The sequence below is a fragment of the Brassica rapa genome, chromosome A07 (genome assembly GCF_000309985.2).
Source record: "Brassica rapa cultivar Chiifu-401-42 chromosome A07, CAAS_Brap_v3.01, whole genome shotgun sequence".
NCBI lineage: Eukaryota > Viridiplantae > Streptophyta > Magnoliopsida > Brassicales > Brassicaceae > Brassica > Brassica rapa.
The window spans coordinates 19,135,577-19,154,471 of NC_024801.2; the positions used below are offsets into that span (position 1 = coordinate 19,135,577).

The window sequence follows — 18,895 nt, forward strand, 5'->3', positions numbered from 1 at the left end:
TCTATTTGCTATTTAGTGTTGCCTTCTCAGGCTTCGAACTTGCATGGCACCAGCAAGAAAGACTTTTCAGTTCATGGCATTTAACATGCCTTAAGTGACTTTCAACCGGTAGGTGCTTATCAATGCATAGACTAAGTGTAGACACAATACTTCTATCAAATTAGATTTTATATTTCATGTTTGAATATTGTATCGCATCTATCCTTTTTATACTTTGTTCTTTTCTGCAATCAAGCTAATACCGAGATTTTGACGTATTATTTTTTTAATATCCGATATCAACTACCTAAGACAATTAATAAAATCAAACATCTAGAAATGATTAATTTTCGTGCCAGAAGGTAACATGTGTTGCATGCTAAGTCCATACAAAAGCAGTCAAACATAAAAAAAAACAATAGAGTTTGGATAAGATTAAACTTTATAAAACCTTATTAGATTAATAATGTGGAGACTGGAGTTGTATTAGCATAGCTTTTTCTTGTGCGTTTGTGTTATGTAATTGTTCTACAGTAAATGTCTAAAGCCTAATAACCCTTTGTATAATAGGTTTCAAAAGATATACAACTCTTCCCCTTACATTATAGTAAGGTAAATGACGTGGATTAAGGATAACAAATGGTAAATTAATTTAGTTTCCAATAACATATTAGATTTGTTCGTTATTTTTCTTTTAGTACAGATAAAAATAAAATACACTAAAAATATATAAACATGTGTTCTTCGGACAGTTGCTCAAAAAAGAAAAAGAAAAAGTGTTCTTCGGACATAGCACTTATCAGTATTGTCAGTTCAGACCGGACCGGAGCTTAAAATACCAAATCATTGGAAAAAAAAAAAAAAAAAAAAAGACACAGACTACTCGTCGTCTTCGTCTCCATCTTCTTCCTCTGCTTCTTCTCCTTCATCCCCCCGATGAATCCTCATAAAACCGAAGAAGATCTATTCCACCACCACGATCTCCCCCCACCAGACATACTCCCTCAACCACAACCCTCCCTTCACCACAACCCCGAAGACTCCGACCCCACCTTCTCCCTCCAAGAGTTCGTCCTCTTCCGCTCCTCCCCCTCCCACTCCTCCGACTCACAATACGACTCCCCGTCTCACCCCACCCCCAAACCCAACACCACTCCTTTACCAAACCCTATGGCTCCACACGAACTCAAAGATTCCAACTTCATCAACCCAGAGCCACACATCTCATCTCAATTCTACACATTCAACTCCGCCTCCCACTCCCTCATGACCCTCTGCCTCCTCCAAAACCGCCTCGCCACCCCCTCCGAGATCCGCACCGCAACTCCAAACCCCGTCCTCAAGTCGTGGCGCTCCGTCTGGAAAGACCGTAACGAGGACACCGCCTACCTCACGGCGTGGAAACGTATCCAAGACAAGCTCGCCGTCGTCTCCGGCAGCAATGATTTCCTCTGCTTCAAAAACAACGCTCAGCAACAGCTCGTCTCGCACGTTAGCCAGTGGCAGGACATAGTCACGAGCTATCATCTCGGCGGCGGCGACGGCGACGGCGACTTGAAACACTTAGGGGTTAGAGAGACCGTAGAGAGAATCAAACAGGTTTGGACCGTTGGTGCGAAGCTATATGGAATCCCCGAGAGCTTTATCAAGGTTTGTGTAGCGGCGTGTGGTGTTTGCAACTCCGTTACTGGTGGCTCAGCCTCGAGGAGTAAACGGCGTCGTTTTGAGTATACGGAGACTTTTGACGTGCCTGCTAAAGATGTTCCCGATAGGTTGCAGGAGTTAGCTTCTAAGCATAAGGTTGTGCTTTGTATTAGGCAGAAGTATATTAGGTACAAGCCGTTTATGGCTGAGGTGAAGGATTACGCTTGTCATAGAGCTGGAGAGCCTGCTTTGAAGAAGTCTAGAGTTCTGAAGAGGGAGCCTTATCAGTCAAAGAGATGCGGCTGCGGTTTTAGGATTCGAGCTATTGTCCCCATCGCTAACTACAATGAAAAGGACAAGAGTTTTGTGTATCAGGAAGAAGGAACAGCTGTTTTTAAGCTTTACGCTGTTCATTCGGGGCATGAGCCTGGGGCGATGGATGGGAACGCGAGGATCATGCATCGGCTTGTTGGTCATAAGGGCTTTTTGATGGAGCAAGATGTTGTCTATGGTGTGAGGGAAGAAGATTTAGAAACCGAAGATGTTGGTGGTGGGGGTGGTATGCGGTTTACTGTCTTGCATCAGGTGCAGGAGCTAAGGGCTGAACTCGGCGCTTTAGAAGGAAAGATTGGGAAGATTTCACGAGAGATGTTGGGTTCAGTGTCCGGAGAGCTGTTTGAGATGCTCAGCAAGATGAGGAGTCTCGGTGACGAGGGTGTTAAGGGAACACCAAATGAAATACTTGTTGGAGATAACGATTTAGCTCATTGGAGTGCAGAGCTTGTTGAAGATGATGAAGACAGTTTTGGGAGGAGCCTTGATGATGTTGTTGTTCCTCCTTGGGAACAGATAAGGCCACCAAGTCCGAAAGATATCTTGTCTGAAACATGTAAGCCTGAGAAATGGTTGAAGTGCAGTGACTTTGACGAGAAGAGCATTCTGAGTTGTGAAGATTCTAAGCTAACGAAAACGATGAGGGACAGTGAAGGTATAGTATCAGACGTAGGTTTAGTTGGATTACAAGTTGATAGCTTCTATCAAGAAAACTCCAAATGGTATGATTCTCCTTGTGAAGACAATGGGTTCATCAGACACGGGGAGATTTTGTAGAGATACGGTAAAGTTACTAACACGATTTTATATTTATGTACTTCTAAGCAGCTGAAAACTCCAAATCTCACACATCTTCTTATGCATATGAGTCCCTGACTTATAACTAGGGATCAGATTGTATATTTTATGTATTCAGATAACACAATGTTTCAGGGGTTATTTCGTTAGCTTGTATGTTGTAGCTCTGTAAGGGTTGGTTTCTATGTGGGTGTGGTTATGTAAAGTGAAACCCAGATTGTTTCTCTGCGTATATAACATTGTTATTCAACTTAACAAGGAGTTGTAACCTGTGAAATTTTCACTTTTGATTAATGTGGAATGATCTTCTTTGGCTCCCTAATCATTTGTGTGTATATAACCCATGTATGTATCTTTTAAGATTCCATTTCATTTCACCAGAGAAATTGGAAAAAAGAAGAAGATAATGGCGAAATATAATCATTGATATGTATTATTAACACTTGGTGCATAGATAAAATTAGGTCTCTAGCGAGGGTACAAGACAAGTGGTACAAACGTGATCAAGAAGATCACTAAAGGAAGGAGGATGAAACAGGGGAGAGTTCTGGATGAAGCAGAGAGAAGAGAACATTGTTTTCTTCGTGGAGGTCTAGAGCTCTCTTCTTTAGAGCCTCGTTCTCTCGTATGATGCTTTGATTCTTTAGGAAGAGCTTCATGTTTCTCAGCTCCATCTCCTTCTTTTCCCTAAGTATTCTTCTCCTCCTGCGTCGAAAGAAAGGAATAAAAAGAAACAAAGTTAATTATAATTCAGAGCGCTAAGACAGAGTCAAATGTGTCTGAATCTGAACCTGGTGAGATTAAGGACACGAAGATGGGTTTGTGTCTTAACGTTACGTTTGGTGTGGCATGAAGCTGATCTCATCGTGGGTGTGCGTGTGTCTGGGAATGATTCTGATGATCTCAGGCACATTTTCTTATGGTTATATAAAAGAACTTAGTAAAACACAATGTAAAAGTTAGCTTTATATAGAAATAGATAGCACTTGTGTTTTGTAAGAGAGAGAGAGGAGAAGAAGAAGTGTTTTGAAGGTAATGATGGTAAAAGGAAACTCATGATTATAGAGGGACCAGGGATGCATGGGTTAAGGACGAAGATGATGAAGAAGAAGACCAAAACATACTCTCTTTCTCTCTCTCTAGAGTCTCTACTTCTTGTTCTTGATTGAATATGTACCTCAAACAGCACAAGAAACAGTTGAGGTACATACCAAAAAGACCATAACAATAGACAAATCATTCCATTTCACGCTTATCTTTTACTTGTATTGTAATCGACAAAGAGAAAAGTTACATAAATATTTCCTATATAAAATCTAATAATGTGATATGAATAGAGAATAAACAAACATAATTGATGACGGTAAGGACTAGGACCACTAACAATTCTTGAGCTGTTATATTTTCAAGATGAAACCAAAATATACAAAAATAAAGAATGGAACAAGTCAACATCCAGAATTATTAGCATGCTTCAAAATGATCAAAGCTGTTATCATTCAATATCTATAGTATCTACTCTTTCTAGCTATTCTTAGAGTAAGCATATTGTCTACCCACAAGAGATGATAAGTCTTCTTCAAACCATGCATCAAACATAAACTAAATGTTATAAAAGCATGGGAACAAGTATCATAAATGGCAAAAGATCTACCATAGACTAGGGGGAATCTCTTGCGTTGGTACTGGTTATAATGATGAGTTTTGTTTCATAGGAGCGGTCCAAATAAGAATCACCACGCCCCCTTCATTTATTTCAAGATGGTACCTTACATGATTCATCTTGATACTGAAATCATATAATCTTCTTATAACTTGGACCAAGAAAGTGTGTCGGTGAAGTGGGAATAACAAGTTCGTTACATTAAGCCCATTGGACTATTGAAATATAATTGATGCGCCATTTTAGGCCTTTATCCGACTCCGATCGGATTCTTGGTTTATTTTGATTTTCTTTTTAGTAATACAAAAATTAGCTAGAATAGATCTCAACGTTCCAACAGTACACCAGTACTACAAAGCCACAAACTCACAAATGAAAATGAAAGCTAAACAGAATATAATACCAAAAAAAACAACAAAGTGGAGCGACAGTCTGCGTAATATAATAAGAAGTTGCAAGAGATTTTCTATAGGAATAGGGATGTGGCCGCAAGAGTGACCATTGCGGTGAAGTACGCATGGGTATTCACGTGAAACGCTGCGTTTTTTGCACGGATGTTCTCTGAACTTGTTGGCGAGTCTGACGGAGCTTCTTCCGAAGGTTCATCAACAGGAGGTGCCGGTGGAGAAGCTGCGACCGGTGACGGTTCTTTCCTTGGAGACGGTGACTTAGTAGGAGTCGGAGACAGAGACTTAGCCGACGGCGTTGGTGTCGGTGTGCTCACTGGTTCGGGCGCCGGAGATGGAGATTTTCCGAAGAGCTCTATGGGGAGGAGGACTTTATCCACCTTGAATACTACAAGGGGTGTCTCATCAACCACTGTGTCAGCAACTCTCGACGGACCAACGCCAGTGTGAAGGATAACTTCGTCACCGGAAGTTGACGTCGTTAAATCATATTTTCCGGCACCGTTAGTGGCTAGCGTGGAGATTACATTTTTGTTGATCTTCAATGAGCCTTTGGGTTTGTATTCCGCTAGGGCGTGATACTCTAGGAGCGAGACCACCTCAGCTTGTGTGAGCTTCGTCAGATCTGGTGCACTTTCGGCTTTGAAACCTTCGTCGGACGGTGCAAAAACGGTCAAACCTTTTTCGACCGTGGATTCGTAGGTTTTAACCACACCGCTCGAGAGAAGCATACTAGCAAATATCTTACAACCAGCTTTCTCAAGAAGTTCGGTCATGTTGTTGGAGGGAGCTGGTGCGGTTAAGATTCCTGGAGCGATGATCGGAGCGTTGATCTCAAGAACGGATATGTTGTAAGGTATTTGTTTAACGGATTTGGTGTAGTTGGCACCAAGTTTGGAACCAGGAGCGGCAGAGCCAAAGCCGACTTTGCCTCCTTTGAGATCAGTGACGTTGACGAACCCTAGGTTTCCGGCAGCTCGACCGGTTGTTTGGTAAAGCGTGGTGGTAAGTGTGGTGCCTTGAGAGATCTTATGGAGCTTAAGGGGATCGTAGTAATCAAGGAGGACGAGGAGGCTGAGAGCAGTTTTGACGACGGAGAGTGGATGTTTTCCTGCGAGGGAAGACATCACGTCATTGTTGAGGACAAGGATCGTTATGGTAGTGCGGCTGTTGATCTCGTCGTTGAGCTTTGTTTGGGAAAGGTAGCTGTTGAAGGAGGAATATTCCGGCGATTCGGAGAGAATTTGTGTGATGTTATGGCCGGAGACGGTGTAAATGACGGCGAAGAGAGATAGAGTCAATGCAAGGAGACACAAAACTCGTGATGCCGCCATTGAGTGGAAGTGTAGCTAGACTGTGTGTGAGAAGACACGAGTTTAAAACAAGTGAGAAGAGTTTAAACGTTACACTTAACAATGGTTGGATTGAGAACACTTGGCTTTGATAAAAAGAGCATGAAAATCACGTAAAATAGGCTTCATGCATGCTTCCTTTCTCCGGTTCGTCTACCAATTGCATACGTTACATTAACTTTTCTGTCATGATATATCTGATAATAATTAATAAGTATCAAAGGCAATTTGAACAAAGTACAAACTAAGAAGAATGATGAGTGTAACCAACAAAAATACTGACCATTTCCCAAAAATAAGACTAGACCTGACACCACCAACTCCAAGAGACCCAGTCACCCAGAGACCAAGTCCAAGGTTGCATACGTTACAGTCTCATTACTTTTTTCGATCTCACCATACCAGTGATATATAATAAATTTAATAAATAAAATTATTTTACATAGATAATTTTACAGCCGATAATTCTATCATCATATCATATGAAAATACACTTTTGACTGCATCGCTCCGAGCCGTCTTGATACACTTTTGCACGAAAACTTCTTGTAATCATTTTTTTCCATGATCTGCATAATCTACGTTTTTTGGGTTTGAACCCCATACCTTTTCATGTAAAAACAATAATGAATCCACAATAAAATTATGGAAACCGTTAAAAAAAATTATGTATTTTATTAAGTTAAAACGGCAAAAGATATTTTTTATATCGCACAGTTTAAATTAATTACATCAAAAATAAGGGTACCCTCATTCTAAGAGCAACATTATAGGTGGGTCTTGATTTTTTGGCCCTTAGAATATTTTAAGGTTATTTGTGAGTTAAGGTCATATTTAGGGATTTTCCTTTAGAAATTAGATTATTGGTGGGACTTATGAAAGTCCCTTAGTGAATTAATTTTTTTTTTATTAATTGAAGATAAATTATCGAATAACTTATGACATTATAAAGAAAAGTTGAAAATTAAAATACGTAGAACATGAAAATTAAAATACAAAGGAGTGGAAAAAAATTACAAAATGCATAAATAAAATAAGAGAAACATTTTATTTAAATCATAGAAAGCAAAAACACATTATATGTAATTTGGAAGATGTCCAAATTTATCCCATATATGTTCAATCAAATCTTCTTTTAATTGTTGATGGATATGTGGATCCCGAACTTCTTTACGACGAGCAATTATATTGCCGGGTTTTTTAGCCTTTTTGACGGTAAAAGTAAAATCGTCATCTTGAAATTCTTCAAGAGTATCTGAATTCCGTTCATCTTGGACAATCATATTATGGAGTATGAGACATGCTCGCATAATATTCGATATTTTGTTTTTATCCCATAGATTAGAAGGATTTCTAACAACGGCGAACCTAGCTTGGAGGACCCCAAAGGCCCGCTCGACATCTTTTCGAACGGATTCTTGACGCGTAGCAAATAAAGAATTTTTTGCACCCTGTGGCAGTCGTATAGACTGAATAAAAGTCGCCCATTTTGGATAGATACCATCCGTCAGATAATACGCCAAATTGTATTCCCTTCCGTTGACATAGTAGTTTACTTGGGGAGCTTTCCCGTTAATAATTTCATCAAAAACAGGTGATCTATCCAGAATATTAAGATCGTTCAAAGTACCTGGAGCGCCAAAGAAAGCGTGCCATATCCAGAGGTCATATGAAGCAACGGCCTCCAACACAATTGTTGGTTTTCCGGTTCCTCGTGAATACATTCCTTTCCAGGCAGTGGGGCAATTCTTCCACTCCCAATGCATACAGTCGATGCTTCCAATCATTCCGGGAAATCCCCGTTCTTCACCCTCATGGAGTAGTCTCCGAAGATCCTCCACTGTGGGACGTCTGAGGTATTCATCGGCAAACAAGTGGATTATTCCGGCGGTAAATTCGTGCAAACATTTACGAGATGTTGTTTCAGCAAGTCGTATATATTCGTCTACGGGATCAGCTCCACCACCATACGCCAATTGACGAATTGCTGCGGTACATTTCTGGAGAGGCGATAAACCAGACCGTCCGGTTGCATCTTCTTTGGGTTTAAAATACTCAACTTCAGTAGAGAGACGATGCACAATATATAAGAACAATGACTTGTTCATTCGAAATCGTCGGCGGAACAAATTGTGCGGATATGTTGGAGTGTCGCTAAAATAATCATTCCAAAGGTTGTTGTGGCCTTCTTCCCGATTTCTCTCGATAAAAATACGTTTTTTTCGCTCTTTTGGTTCGGGAATAGCTTCGAGATCTTCAAATATATCATCAAATACGCCTTCAAATGCATTATCATCACCTCCTCTATGGTAATGATAATGGGAAGAAGATGCCATTTTTAAAAAGAAATTTAAAGGAATGAAACAAGGAGAAGTGGAAGTGTTTATGAAAAACGAAGTTATGAAAGAAAGAAGAAGATATGAATGTAAGGAGAAGTACAAGTGTTTATGAAAGAAGAAGTGTCTTATTTATAATTGGTCTTTAGTTCATCTCGTGACTCTCATCTCATCTTGTGACTTAAAGCTTTCTTTCCCGTGATACAAACAAACAATGGAAAGTACATGTTCTGATATAATTGTATATTTGAAATCAACGCAACCTGTTTCTGTGGCCATGCAAATCTATGCGTTAAAATGCAAAAAAACTACATAACAAAACACTTACACTATAAAGTCTGATACATTAAGACATAATACATATAGTTCAATACATCATATTACATAAAGTTCGAAGTCCATACATCATATTACATAAAGTTCAATACATCACCATCTTCATTTACTTAACCATCAGCACAATTCCAAGTAAAACTGTCACCACAATCATTGCACTTACAAAGTACTCAAATCCCAGCCTAAGCTTGGATTGTTCCTTTCCTATATCACCCACCATTTTCTCAACTCTAACCAGTCGCTGGTCAGTCTCGATGTCACTGCAAAGTGAAAGATTGTCCACCTTTTCCTCTAGCTGAATCACATGTCGATCTCGGGCTCGCATCTCTTCCATCATGGCTTCATCCCACCATTTCCAAACATGGCACTCTCCATCGTCCACGTTCTCACATGTGTAGATTCGTCTACCTGTGGTGAACACACACGCAAGACTATGAAGAAGACAGTATATCAGGAGGTGATTACCCTTTACAAGACTAGACGAGATTTTACTTAACCTGGATCAGTCCGAGATGTTGCAAGGAGAGGCTTAGCACCGCAGTAACAAGTTTGTGGGATGCCAAACTCAACCTCTGGTTGAGGAGGATACTGAACCTGTGAACTAGCGTGTAAGCTTAACTCAGCTTGGTCACGTCGAATGAGATCTTCCATCTCGCTGAAGCTACCGTCCTCTGAGTTGCAAAATATATCGTCAGACTGCGAAGGCTGGCTGTAGCTGTGGAGTCCCATGTTTATGTCTACCTGCATAAACACATATTGATTATTAAATACTCGACGACATATAAGCAAAACACGCAAGTAATTATTAGATACACATAGTAATTTTTGTGGTTGCAGACGACATATAAACAAGACCCGCAAGAGAAGACCAGAAAGAACATAAAAAAGACATTGTTATTATTAATAAGAGCCGCATGAACTACATTATAACAGAGAACTAAAACATGGATTTTAAAACAGAGACTTATAAGATTAGATCCTAATCTTTCAGAAATACTTGGCTAGCAACTTATTCTTCACAACCTCCTCCGCCTCACTTAATGGTTCTTTCCTCGCAAGGAGAGTGTCAAGTATAGCTAGCTTGGACAGTCTCTCCTGCGTAGCCAAATCCTCTTTCTTCATTTCCCATATGGTTGTATACTGATGTTAGGAGTTTTCAAGGCTCCTAAGACAAATGTTGTAGTATAAAAGATTGTCGAACCAGTTCTGAGGGATATCAAAGCACTGAGAATGCAAGTACTCACTTAATCTAAGTGCAACCAATGATTTAGATGGGTTTTAAACTATGACTAAAACTAGAAAGCAATAACAGAATGATACTTTCTTGACTAAAGGAAAAGAGAACTCATGGGTATAGGGATTAGACCTTGGGTGATCAAGTATCGAACTAAGGATGGCAGATGATCAATCAAACTATCAACCTTAAGCCTAGACACAATTCTAAGCAACTCTATGTCTAGATGAATGCTCATTTGCTAACATATCTCAAACATCAAATGTCTTTGGTTGAATAATATGAAAGCAATCATTACTAACAAGTCTATTAGCTATCTTAGTACCTTTAACAACAAATGTCTTTGGCAAAGTATACTAAAAGCCTAGAGAGTTGTCTCGGGCATTTCATCGAACACCTTTCGGGTGAGAAATGCCTAAGGATCAACAACTGAGTGGCCAACTCAGAAGATGCATTATGATTACTCTACTAGCAAGGAAATATGAATGATCTACACTAAAACATCCTAGCTCTAACCTAATCACCCTTAATCTCCCTAACCCATGAATTCAAAAGGTGATTACTCACTAATCTCCATGATTCCTCTTAAACCCATATTGGATTTCAGATTAATCATGTAGAGAAATACAGGAAATAAAAGGAACACAGAATTTCAATAACAAACTGATCAATTCATTCAAAGAGATCCCTTTCCAAAGGTTTTTGGTGGTTTTTCTAAGAACAAAGATGATGTGCCTCCTGGTGGCTTACAGAGTAATAAAACATAGGTTTAGAAAATAAAAACGTGCATAATGAAATGACCAAAATGCCCTTGAGAAATCACAAGTTCGAGCAGAAACAAAACACGGAGCGACCTCAGCCCGTCGCTCCGACAAGTCGCTCCAGGCTTCGGGAGCGACCTCGCTGTGTCGCTGCGAGAGGTCGCTCCGGGCTCGTTCTCGCGTCTCCGGGTGATGAAAACGCGAGCGACTTCTCCCTGTCGCTCTGGTATGGTCGCTCTGAGCTTCGGGAGCGACTTCAGCACGTCGCTCTGGAAGGTCGCTCCGAGGTGTAAATGTGTGTCTCCAGACGTGAAAACGCGAGCGACCTTGTGCAGTCGCTCTGGATGAGTCGCTCCGGGATGTGGTGCACAGCGACCTCATGCCGTCGCTCCGAGAGGTCGCTCCGGCTGTGCTCGTCCAAAGATCACTCTTTTCACCTCTTTTGAGCTCCAAATAACCTTATGTGGTACTCCAGTACCTAATAGAGACTCATGTATGCAAAATGCAACCTAAACATGTCTGAATCCTAATCTATATGATGAAAATGCTCATGGATGAATGGATAAAACAATGCAAATATGCAAGATATCAACTCCCCCAAACTTGTTCTTTTACTTGTCCACAAGTGAACTTTCTAGAACTCATAGGAAGAGAGGTTGAAGGTGGGAGCACATAGCCAAAAGAAACACAACTAGCACACTCTCTTATTACACTCTAGCTTCTCTAGGCCTATCTTAACTCTTTTTGTTCTTACACTCATCATCAAGCATCCACACATTCAAATCAACCAACTCTCACATTCATTAAGCACAAAACATCAGGTGAATTCTTGCAAATGGTCAGTTGGTCCAAGTCATTTGGTTGGGTAAGGGAAGGCTTTTATTCAAGTGATTCAAGAGGTTCAAAACATATGATCTTTAAGGTGGTTTACTCTCAAAACAAGTAGCCTTGACATTGCACATAATATATCTAAGAAAGGGACCAACTCATGCATACAATGCTCAATCTCCATTGTTCTACCCTTTTCCCAAACATATCATTACACAATCATTCCCAAATGTCAAACCCAACTCACATCTCTCACCAAAAGATCTTAAGAACTTTAACTCTTTCTTTTTGAAATCTACAAGGGATTTTTCTACAACCTCAAAACATTTCTTAGCTCCTAACAACTTTGCTAGCCCCCTTTTCTTTCTTTTTTTTTTTTTTTTTTTTTTTTTTTTTTTTTTATATATTTTTTTTTTTTTTTAGGTTGGGGGCCAAGACTTTTCAAAACTAGAGCTAGAGGTTCTCTACTTATCCCAGAAAATCAATTCACTTAAGCACAAAGAGTCTATCCTTTTTATTTTTCATTTCTCCCAAATCATGATCACAACACTCACCCTCCCACCTATAGCTAGACAAAAGAGTGTCCAATCTAGCAAAAATGAAGATCAAGCATTGTCGTTCCCGATACTCTCAACATTATGCGCATGTAAGACTTTCCGAAGAAGGCCTCACTCATCAAACAATGAAAGCTTAAAAGGAAGGAAAGGTTTTGGGAGTGGTCTACCACTAGAGTTTGTCAAAAAGATTGGCATAAAAGATGTGACAACTCCAGTGTGTATAGCCATGACTCAGTACACAAGGGACCATGAGCAAGAAGCATTAAGTTCGTTCAGTTCAAATAAGGTTGTAGTTGGCTTCAAAGACTGAGTTTCAGCAATCAACAAGTTTCAGGAAGAGTTTTCAAGGCTCGAAACATACAAGTCTTTTTGAGAGGTGCAAAAGCTACTCAGGTGCAACGTAGTGTTCTTTACAAGGCATTTAAAATCATTGCTCCCAATGCATGTGAATGCAACCTATATGCTCTAGACTCTCCTAGAAATGCAAATGATGCAAACTAAATGATTGATTTTTTTTTTTTATATGCAAATAGGTATGCAATGCATGACTCAATGAAACAACATCAAAGCAAACATGATCAAATACTTGGTACCTCCCCCAAACTTGAGTTACACAGTCTCTGTGTTGTCAAGTAGAGAGAGAGATACCGAAAAGAAGACTAATATGCAAAAATAAAATGGTATATACAGGGGAGTGTGGTGGGTTACCTTCTATGGGGAATGAGTAGAGGGAGATGATCCCTCCTCGTCGTCCTCAGGTGGTAACTCTTCAAGGTGCTCATCAGCAGGAGTGTCCATCTCTTCAATGTAGAAGGCTTGCCCGAACACAGTTGGTTTCCTCATTTTCCTCTTGATGTCAAAGTGGAGGATGTTCTCTTTACCCAAATGGAGATCAATCGTGCCTTCCTTCACATTAACAATAGCTCCTGCTGTAGCTAAGAATGGTCTTCCTAGAATCAATGGATCTTGAGCCTCCTCACCCATCTCAAGCACCACAAAATCTGTAGGTATCTCATACCTTCCAATCTTCACAGGGAGGTCCTCTAAGATGCCCACAGGATACTTCACTGAACGATCAGCTAACACCAGAGAGAGTCTACACTTCTTGAACTGGTGAATCCAAGCTTCTTTGCAACAGACAAAGGCATCAAGCTGACACTAGCTCCCAAATCGCAGAGACTTTTCTCAAATACCATAGGTCCAAGAGCACAAGGTAGTGTGAAGCTTCCTGGATCCTCTAATTTCTCTGAACATCAAGCCTCTGGATGATGGCATTGCACTCATGGGTAAGAATCATCATGCCTTCCATCTCCTTCTTCTTTGCAGCTACAGCATCTTTCAAGAACTTGCTGTATTGAGGAATCAACATAAAAGCATCGATGATGGGCATTGCAACCTGAGCTTCACTCATTTGCTTCTCAAACAGAGCCTTGTATTTCTCTAGCAGCTGCTTCTTGAATCTACCAGGGAATGGAAGTTTGGGTTCATAGGGAGGAGGAACAAAAGAACTTTCACTTGCTGGAGTAACAACTTCACCATCTTTTACTGTCTTCTTCTCTTCCCCAACCTTTCCTTTACCTTTGGCTTCCACTATCTTCTCCAAGATCTCGTCATTGATCTTCTCATCAACAATCACCACTTCATCATCTATGTTGATGGCAACCCCCTCACCTAGTTTCTCAGCATCCTTGGTGAGGGTTTAGGAGGTAACTGTTTACCACTCCTAAGGGTGATAGCTTTGGCCTCCTTGGGGTTTTGGTCAGACTTTCCAGGTAGAGATCCTTGCTGGCGATTCTGGTGAGTGTTCATGGAAGCAAACTGATTCTCTAAATTCCTGACTGTAGAAGCAAGGTGTGAGAATTTGTTGTTGAGCTCATTGTAGCTCCCATCAATCTTGGTATGAAGGTTCTTCAACTCATAACCAACATGCTTCTCACTTCTAGTCTGAGACTCCAAGATTTGTTTCAGTAAGGTATCAGTGCTGCTCTCTTGAGGAGCAGAGGAACCAGACGAGGGGTTTTGCTGAGGCTGATAGCTGCCTTGCTGGTTGTTTCTAGGCGGATAACCACTCTGTTGGTTGTTGGGATAGGATTTCTGTTGGTAGTTGTTGTACTGAAAGTTGGGCTCCTTTTTGTACCAGCTACCATTGTTGTTGATGAACACAACTCTTCCTGACCTTCCAAACCCTCAACCTCATTGACAGCAAGTGGATCTTCCTGCCTGGAGTTACCAACAAACTTCAGCTGCTCTTGGGTGGCTTTTTCAGCAATGAGAAGGTCGATCTTGTCTTCCAAAGCTTTGATCTCTTTCCTCGTCTGCTTATCATCTGTTCTACTGCCTCTGTCGTGGTCTCCACTGTAGACTGCATCACTCTTTACCATGTTGTCAACCAGCTCTTCTGCATCCTCCTCAGTTCTCCCCAAGAAAAACCCATTGCTAGCTGTATCCAGTCTGGCTCTGTACTTAGGAAGAGCACCACGGTAGAATGTGCTCAGCAAGCTCTCCTTAGAAAAGCCATGGTGTGGGCATTGAGCTTGGTAGCCCTTGAATCTCTCCCAGGCTTCACTGAAGCCTTCCAAGTTCTTCTGTTGAAAGCTGGAAATCTCGTTTCTCAGCTTAGCAGTTCTTGAAGTAGAGAAGAACTTCTCCAAGAATGCTTTCTTGCAGTCATCCCAAGTGGTGATGGAGTCGCTGGGTAGAGACTTCTCCCACTGACGTGCTTTATCCCCCAAAGAGAAAGGGAATAGCTTGAGCTTTAAGGCATCTTCGGACACACCATTGGTTTTTGACAACCCACAGTAGCTGTCGAACCTGTCCAAGTGATCAAATGGATCCTCTAGAGCCAAGCCATGATACTTGTTGTTCTCGATCACATTGAGGAGTCCTGATTTGATCTCAAAGTTGTTGGCTGCTACAGCTGGTGCTCGGATTCCCAATCTATGACCATGAATGTTGGGGCGGTCATAAGTGCCAATAGGTCGCGCTGCTCGCTGTTGGTTTTGAGGTATGTCTCCCATATCAGTATCCAATCTCTGCAAGTGAGCCTGTTGCTCTTCTTCTCTTCTATTTCTAGCACACTCTCTCTCTAAAGCTCTGATGTCTGCAGCTATTGGAACTAGGTTTGATGGACCCCTGCTCCTCAAGTTCATACACCTGTAGATTAAAGGGAGGTGAAGAAAGAGAATCAGTAACAAAAGAAAATAAAAATGACTTAGTCTCAAGCAAGTGACTAAATCTCAATGTTCAAATCTACTCAGAATTTGGCAACGGCGCCAATTTGATGTTAGGAGTTTTCAAGGCTCCTAAGACAAATGTTGTAGTATAAAAGATTGTCGAACCAGTTCTGAGGGATATCAAAGCACTGAGAATGCAAGTACTCACTTAATCTAAGTGCAACCAATGATTTAGATGGGTTTTAAACTATGACTAAAACTAGAAAGCAATAACAGAATGATACTTTCTTGACTAAAGGAAAAGAGAACTCATGGGTATAGGGATTAGACCTTGGGTGATCAAGTATCGAACTAAGGATGGCAAATGATCAATCAAACTATCAACCTTAAGCCTAGACACAATTCTAAGCAACTCTATGTCTAGATGAATGCTCATTTGCTAACATATCTCAAACATCAAATGTCTTTGGTTGAATAATATGAAAGCAATCATTACTAACAAGTCTATTAGCTATCTTAGTACCTTTAACAACAAATGTCTTTGGCAAAGTATACTAAAAGCCTAGAAGAGTTGTCTCGGGCATTTCATCGAACACCTTTCGGGTGAGAAATGCCTAAGGATCAACAACTGAGTGGCCAACTCAGAAGATGCATTATGATTACTCTACTAGCAAGGAAATATGAATGATCTACACTAAAACATCCTAGCTCTAACCTAATCACCCTTAATCTCCCTAACCCATGAATTCAAAAGGTGATTACTCACTAATCTCCATGATTCCTCTTAAACCCATATTGGATTTCAGATTAATCATGTAGAGAAATACAGGAAATAAAAGGAACACAGAATTTCAATAACAAACTGATCAATTCATTCAAAGAGATCCCTTTCCAAAGGTTTTTGGTGGTTTTTCTAAGAACAAAGATGATGTGCCTCCTGGTGGCTTACAGAGTAATAAAACATAGGTTTAGAAAATAAAAACGTGCATAATGAAATGACCAAAATGCCCTTGAGAAATCACAAGTTCGAGCAGAAACAAAACACGGAGCGACCTCAGCCCGTCGCTCCGACAAGTCGCTCCAGGCTTCGGGAGCGACCTCGCTGTGTCGCTGCGAGAGGTCGCTCCGGGCTCGTTCTCGCGTCTCCGGGTGATGAAAACGCGAGCGACTTCTCCCTGTCGCTCTGGTATGGTCGCTCTGAGCTTCGGGAGCGACTTCAGCACGTCGCTCTGGAAGGTCGCTCCGAGGTGTAAATGTGTGTCTCCAGACGTGAAAACGCGAGCGACCTTGTGCAGTCGCTCTGGATGAGTCGCTCCGGGATGTGGTGCACAGCGACCTCATGCCGTCGCTCCGAGAGGTCGCTCCGGCTGTGCTCGTCCAAAGATCACTCTTTTCACCTCTTTTGAGCTCCAAATAACCTTATGTGGTACTCCAGTACCTAATAGAGACTCATGTATGCAAAATGCAACCTAAACATGTCTGAATCCTAATCTATATGATGAAAATGCTCATGGATGAATGGATAAAACAATGCAAATATGCAAGATATCATATACTCAGCAACAGACTTGCCTTGAACAGTCGACCTTTTTTGTTTAGCCGCCTTGCAACCTTCAGGCCGGATTTCGTGATCAGGGACAGCGGCGCTTGTATCTGTCCATCCTTCCTCTTCGAAGTGTGAGTGGCTTTAGGAGGGTTGAGGCTAAGCCATTTTTGTTCAAAGCGCAACACGCACCAAGCATGCTCAAGTGTAAACTTGCTTTGCTGATCTGAGTAGAAGATGTCGTGAGCCTTCTTTAGAACATCAGTGTCACTCTCACCACTCCCAATTTGTCTCTCTGCCGCGGAGTAAGCCCCACAGAACTTTGTAACTTGATCGTTTATTCTGTGCCATCTCTTCTTACAAGTAAGATCCCCTCTCTTTTCACCCTCCTGTTGCCCATGAGGACTTGCAGCATAATAATCTCCAACCCGTTTCCAGAAGGCCCCCAACTTCTGCTCATTTCCAACAACGGCATCCTTCGAAGTGTTAAGCCAAGCAGAGATTAGAACCGCGTCATCAGCTGGGCCCCATTTGCGTCTAGCATTACGGTCCACTGATGTGTCTACTGGCGTCTGTTCAGCTTGTTGTGAACTAAAGGGAGGGATCTCCGATTCTCCAAAGTTGACAGTTGAATGAAAACTTTCATATGGAAAGTTTTCATTCACACGACTTCCTTGTTGACTGTTAAGCAGTCCTACGTAACTAGAGGACTGACTTTGAAAATTTCTTGAACCCATACGACTTTTACAAGATAAATATTTGAGAGAGAGTTGTAGATTAGGAGATGGATAGAAGAGAGAAGGCAGGTGTGTATATTTAAGGGGATTGAGATGGGAGTTTAATATTAGCTGGTGAAGAGTATTAAGTTTCTACATAAAGACTAACCATAAACCATATATGTCTAATCTGAACTTATTACTAACCTATCTACGGTTTCAAGTAACGACGACAGTAGAACTAGTTTGTCTAGTTCAGTAAAGACGTAAAGAAGTGTGAGTCTACTAGAGTAAAGAGTGAAATTAAGGAGGTGTCACTCTAGTTGAGTAAAGAGTGAAGAGATGTAAACCATAATTCTAAGTTGTTTAAAATACTTCAAATTTTAACTGATAACAGACCAAAGAATTCTATCAACCTATCCGATTTTGAAAGGTAGAGAAGCTATACGAATTTTCAATAAAGCTATACGAATATTAATTATGAAACAACCATTACATCAAATATATACAGAAGACCCGAGCTTAGAAGCTATACGAATTATCGATCAATCTATACGAGTTTTCATTCACAGCCATTCAATCTTAAAGTTTTTGCAAGCATCAAAGAACCAACGAATCAATACATTTTTATATATCTATTCCGTTCACAACCACTTCAATCACAAGAGCGGAGCATATCAAACAACGAACGAGAAGAGCGAATCAAATCAATCATTTAATCAACAAACAACCAAACAACAAACAACCATTGAATCTACACACCCCTACTCGGTTTCTCAAAATTACAATGGAGGTTAGACACATACCTTCCCAAGTTTGGGTCGACTCTGAATCGATGTCCAAAGGAAACTGTTCGGAGGTGGACTGAATCGATGTCGGAGAGGAAACAGAGCGAAGAGAAACGGATCGAGGAGAAGCGGATTGAGGCGAATCAGATCGACAGCGGTGAATCGATTTCGCTTCAGTTTCGACAAAAGAGGAGAAACACACGGAATAGGTTTCATCGACTTCGTTTACATCGCCCTCTCCTGTGCTGCCACGTTGCTCACGGGACGCGTCAAAAAAGACCTTAATTAAGGCCCGGACCAAACAAAATCTTTTCTTTTTGATTTTCTTTTTAGCCCAAATAGTGTTCGGGACGGGCCAAGGGCCGTCCGATAATGTTGCTCTAAAGCCAAGAAGAAGCTGAATGGACGAAGAGGCTGCACGTGTAAACACACACGGGCCACGTGTCA

At 41.0% G+C, this 18,895-nt stretch overlaps 4 protein-coding genes and 1 non-coding gene across 9 annotated transcripts; 2 read left to right on the forward strand and 3 right to left on the reverse strand.

Moving 5' to 3' along the window:
- The first annotated feature begins 476 nt into the window (after nucleotides 1-476).
- Nucleotides 477-3,071, forward strand: LOC103830274. 2 transcript variants are annotated; one of them, XM_033275641.1, is made up of 2 exons: nucleotides 477-2,762; nucleotides 2,799-3,071. In XM_033275641.1, exon 1 carries the CDS (start codon nucleotides 916-918, stop codon nucleotides 2,731-2,733), a length of 1,818 nt encoding a protein of 605 aa, XP_033131532.1. In that variant the 5' UTR covers nucleotides 477-915; the 3' UTR covers nucleotides 2,734-2,762; nucleotides 2,799-3,071. The 2 variants fall into 2 exon arrangements, with proteins under 2 accessions (XP_033131532.1, XP_033131531.1); XM_033275640.1 differs by having other exon boundaries at nucleotides 477-2,757; nucleotides 2,794-3,071.
- Nucleotides 3,072-3,156: 85 nt separating this feature from the next.
- LOC103830276 (protein LITTLE ZIPPER 2) lies at nucleotides 3,157-4,481 on the reverse strand. Its single transcript, XM_009106032.3, has 2 exons — nucleotides 3,546-4,481; nucleotides 3,157-3,459 (listed from the first exon to the last, which is right to left on the reverse strand). The coding sequence occupies exons 1-2, from the start codon at nucleotides 3,665-3,667 to the stop codon at nucleotides 3,270-3,272; spliced, it is 312 nt and encodes a 103-aa protein (XP_009104280.1). The 5' UTR covers nucleotides 3,668-4,481; the 3' UTR covers nucleotides 3,157-3,269.
- A 237-nt stretch (nucleotides 4,482-4,718) lies between these two features.
- LOC103830277 (fasciclin-like arabinogalactan protein 10) lies at nucleotides 4,719-6,236 on the reverse strand. The gene has a single exon (XM_009106033.3). The coding sequence runs from the start codon at nucleotides 6,156-6,158 to the stop codon at nucleotides 4,884-4,886; it is 1,275 nt and encodes a 424-aa protein (XP_009104281.2). The 5' UTR covers nucleotides 6,159-6,236; the 3' UTR covers nucleotides 4,719-4,883.
- Nucleotides 6,237-7,066: 830 nt separating this feature from the next.
- Nucleotides 7,067-18,881, reverse strand: LOC108870428 (glutathione S-transferase T3-like). 4 transcript variants are annotated; one of them, XM_018655902.2, is made up of 3 exons: nucleotides 18,467-18,881; nucleotides 9,346-9,589; nucleotides 7,067-9,256 (listed from the first exon to the last, which is right to left on the reverse strand). In XM_018655902.2, the coding sequence occupies exons 1-3, from the start codon at nucleotides 18,662-18,664 to the stop codon at nucleotides 8,955-8,957; spliced, it is 744 nt and encodes a 247-aa protein (XP_018511418.1). In that variant the 5' UTR covers nucleotides 18,665-18,881; the 3' UTR covers nucleotides 7,067-8,954. The 4 variants fall into 4 exon arrangements, with proteins under 4 accessions (XP_018511418.1, XP_033131535.1, XP_033131533.1 ...); XM_033275644.1 differs by lacking the exon at nucleotides 9,346-9,589 and adding an exon at nucleotides 16,965-17,420 and having other exon boundaries at nucleotides 7,067-7,245; XM_033275642.1 differs by having other exon boundaries at nucleotides 7,067-9,589.
- On the forward strand, nucleotides 14,740-14,846 carry LOC117127053. The gene has a single exon (XR_004449811.1). It is a non-coding gene; the product is annotated as a small nucleolar RNA R71 (small nucleolar RNA).
- Nucleotides 18,882-18,895: the final 14 nt, after the last annotated feature.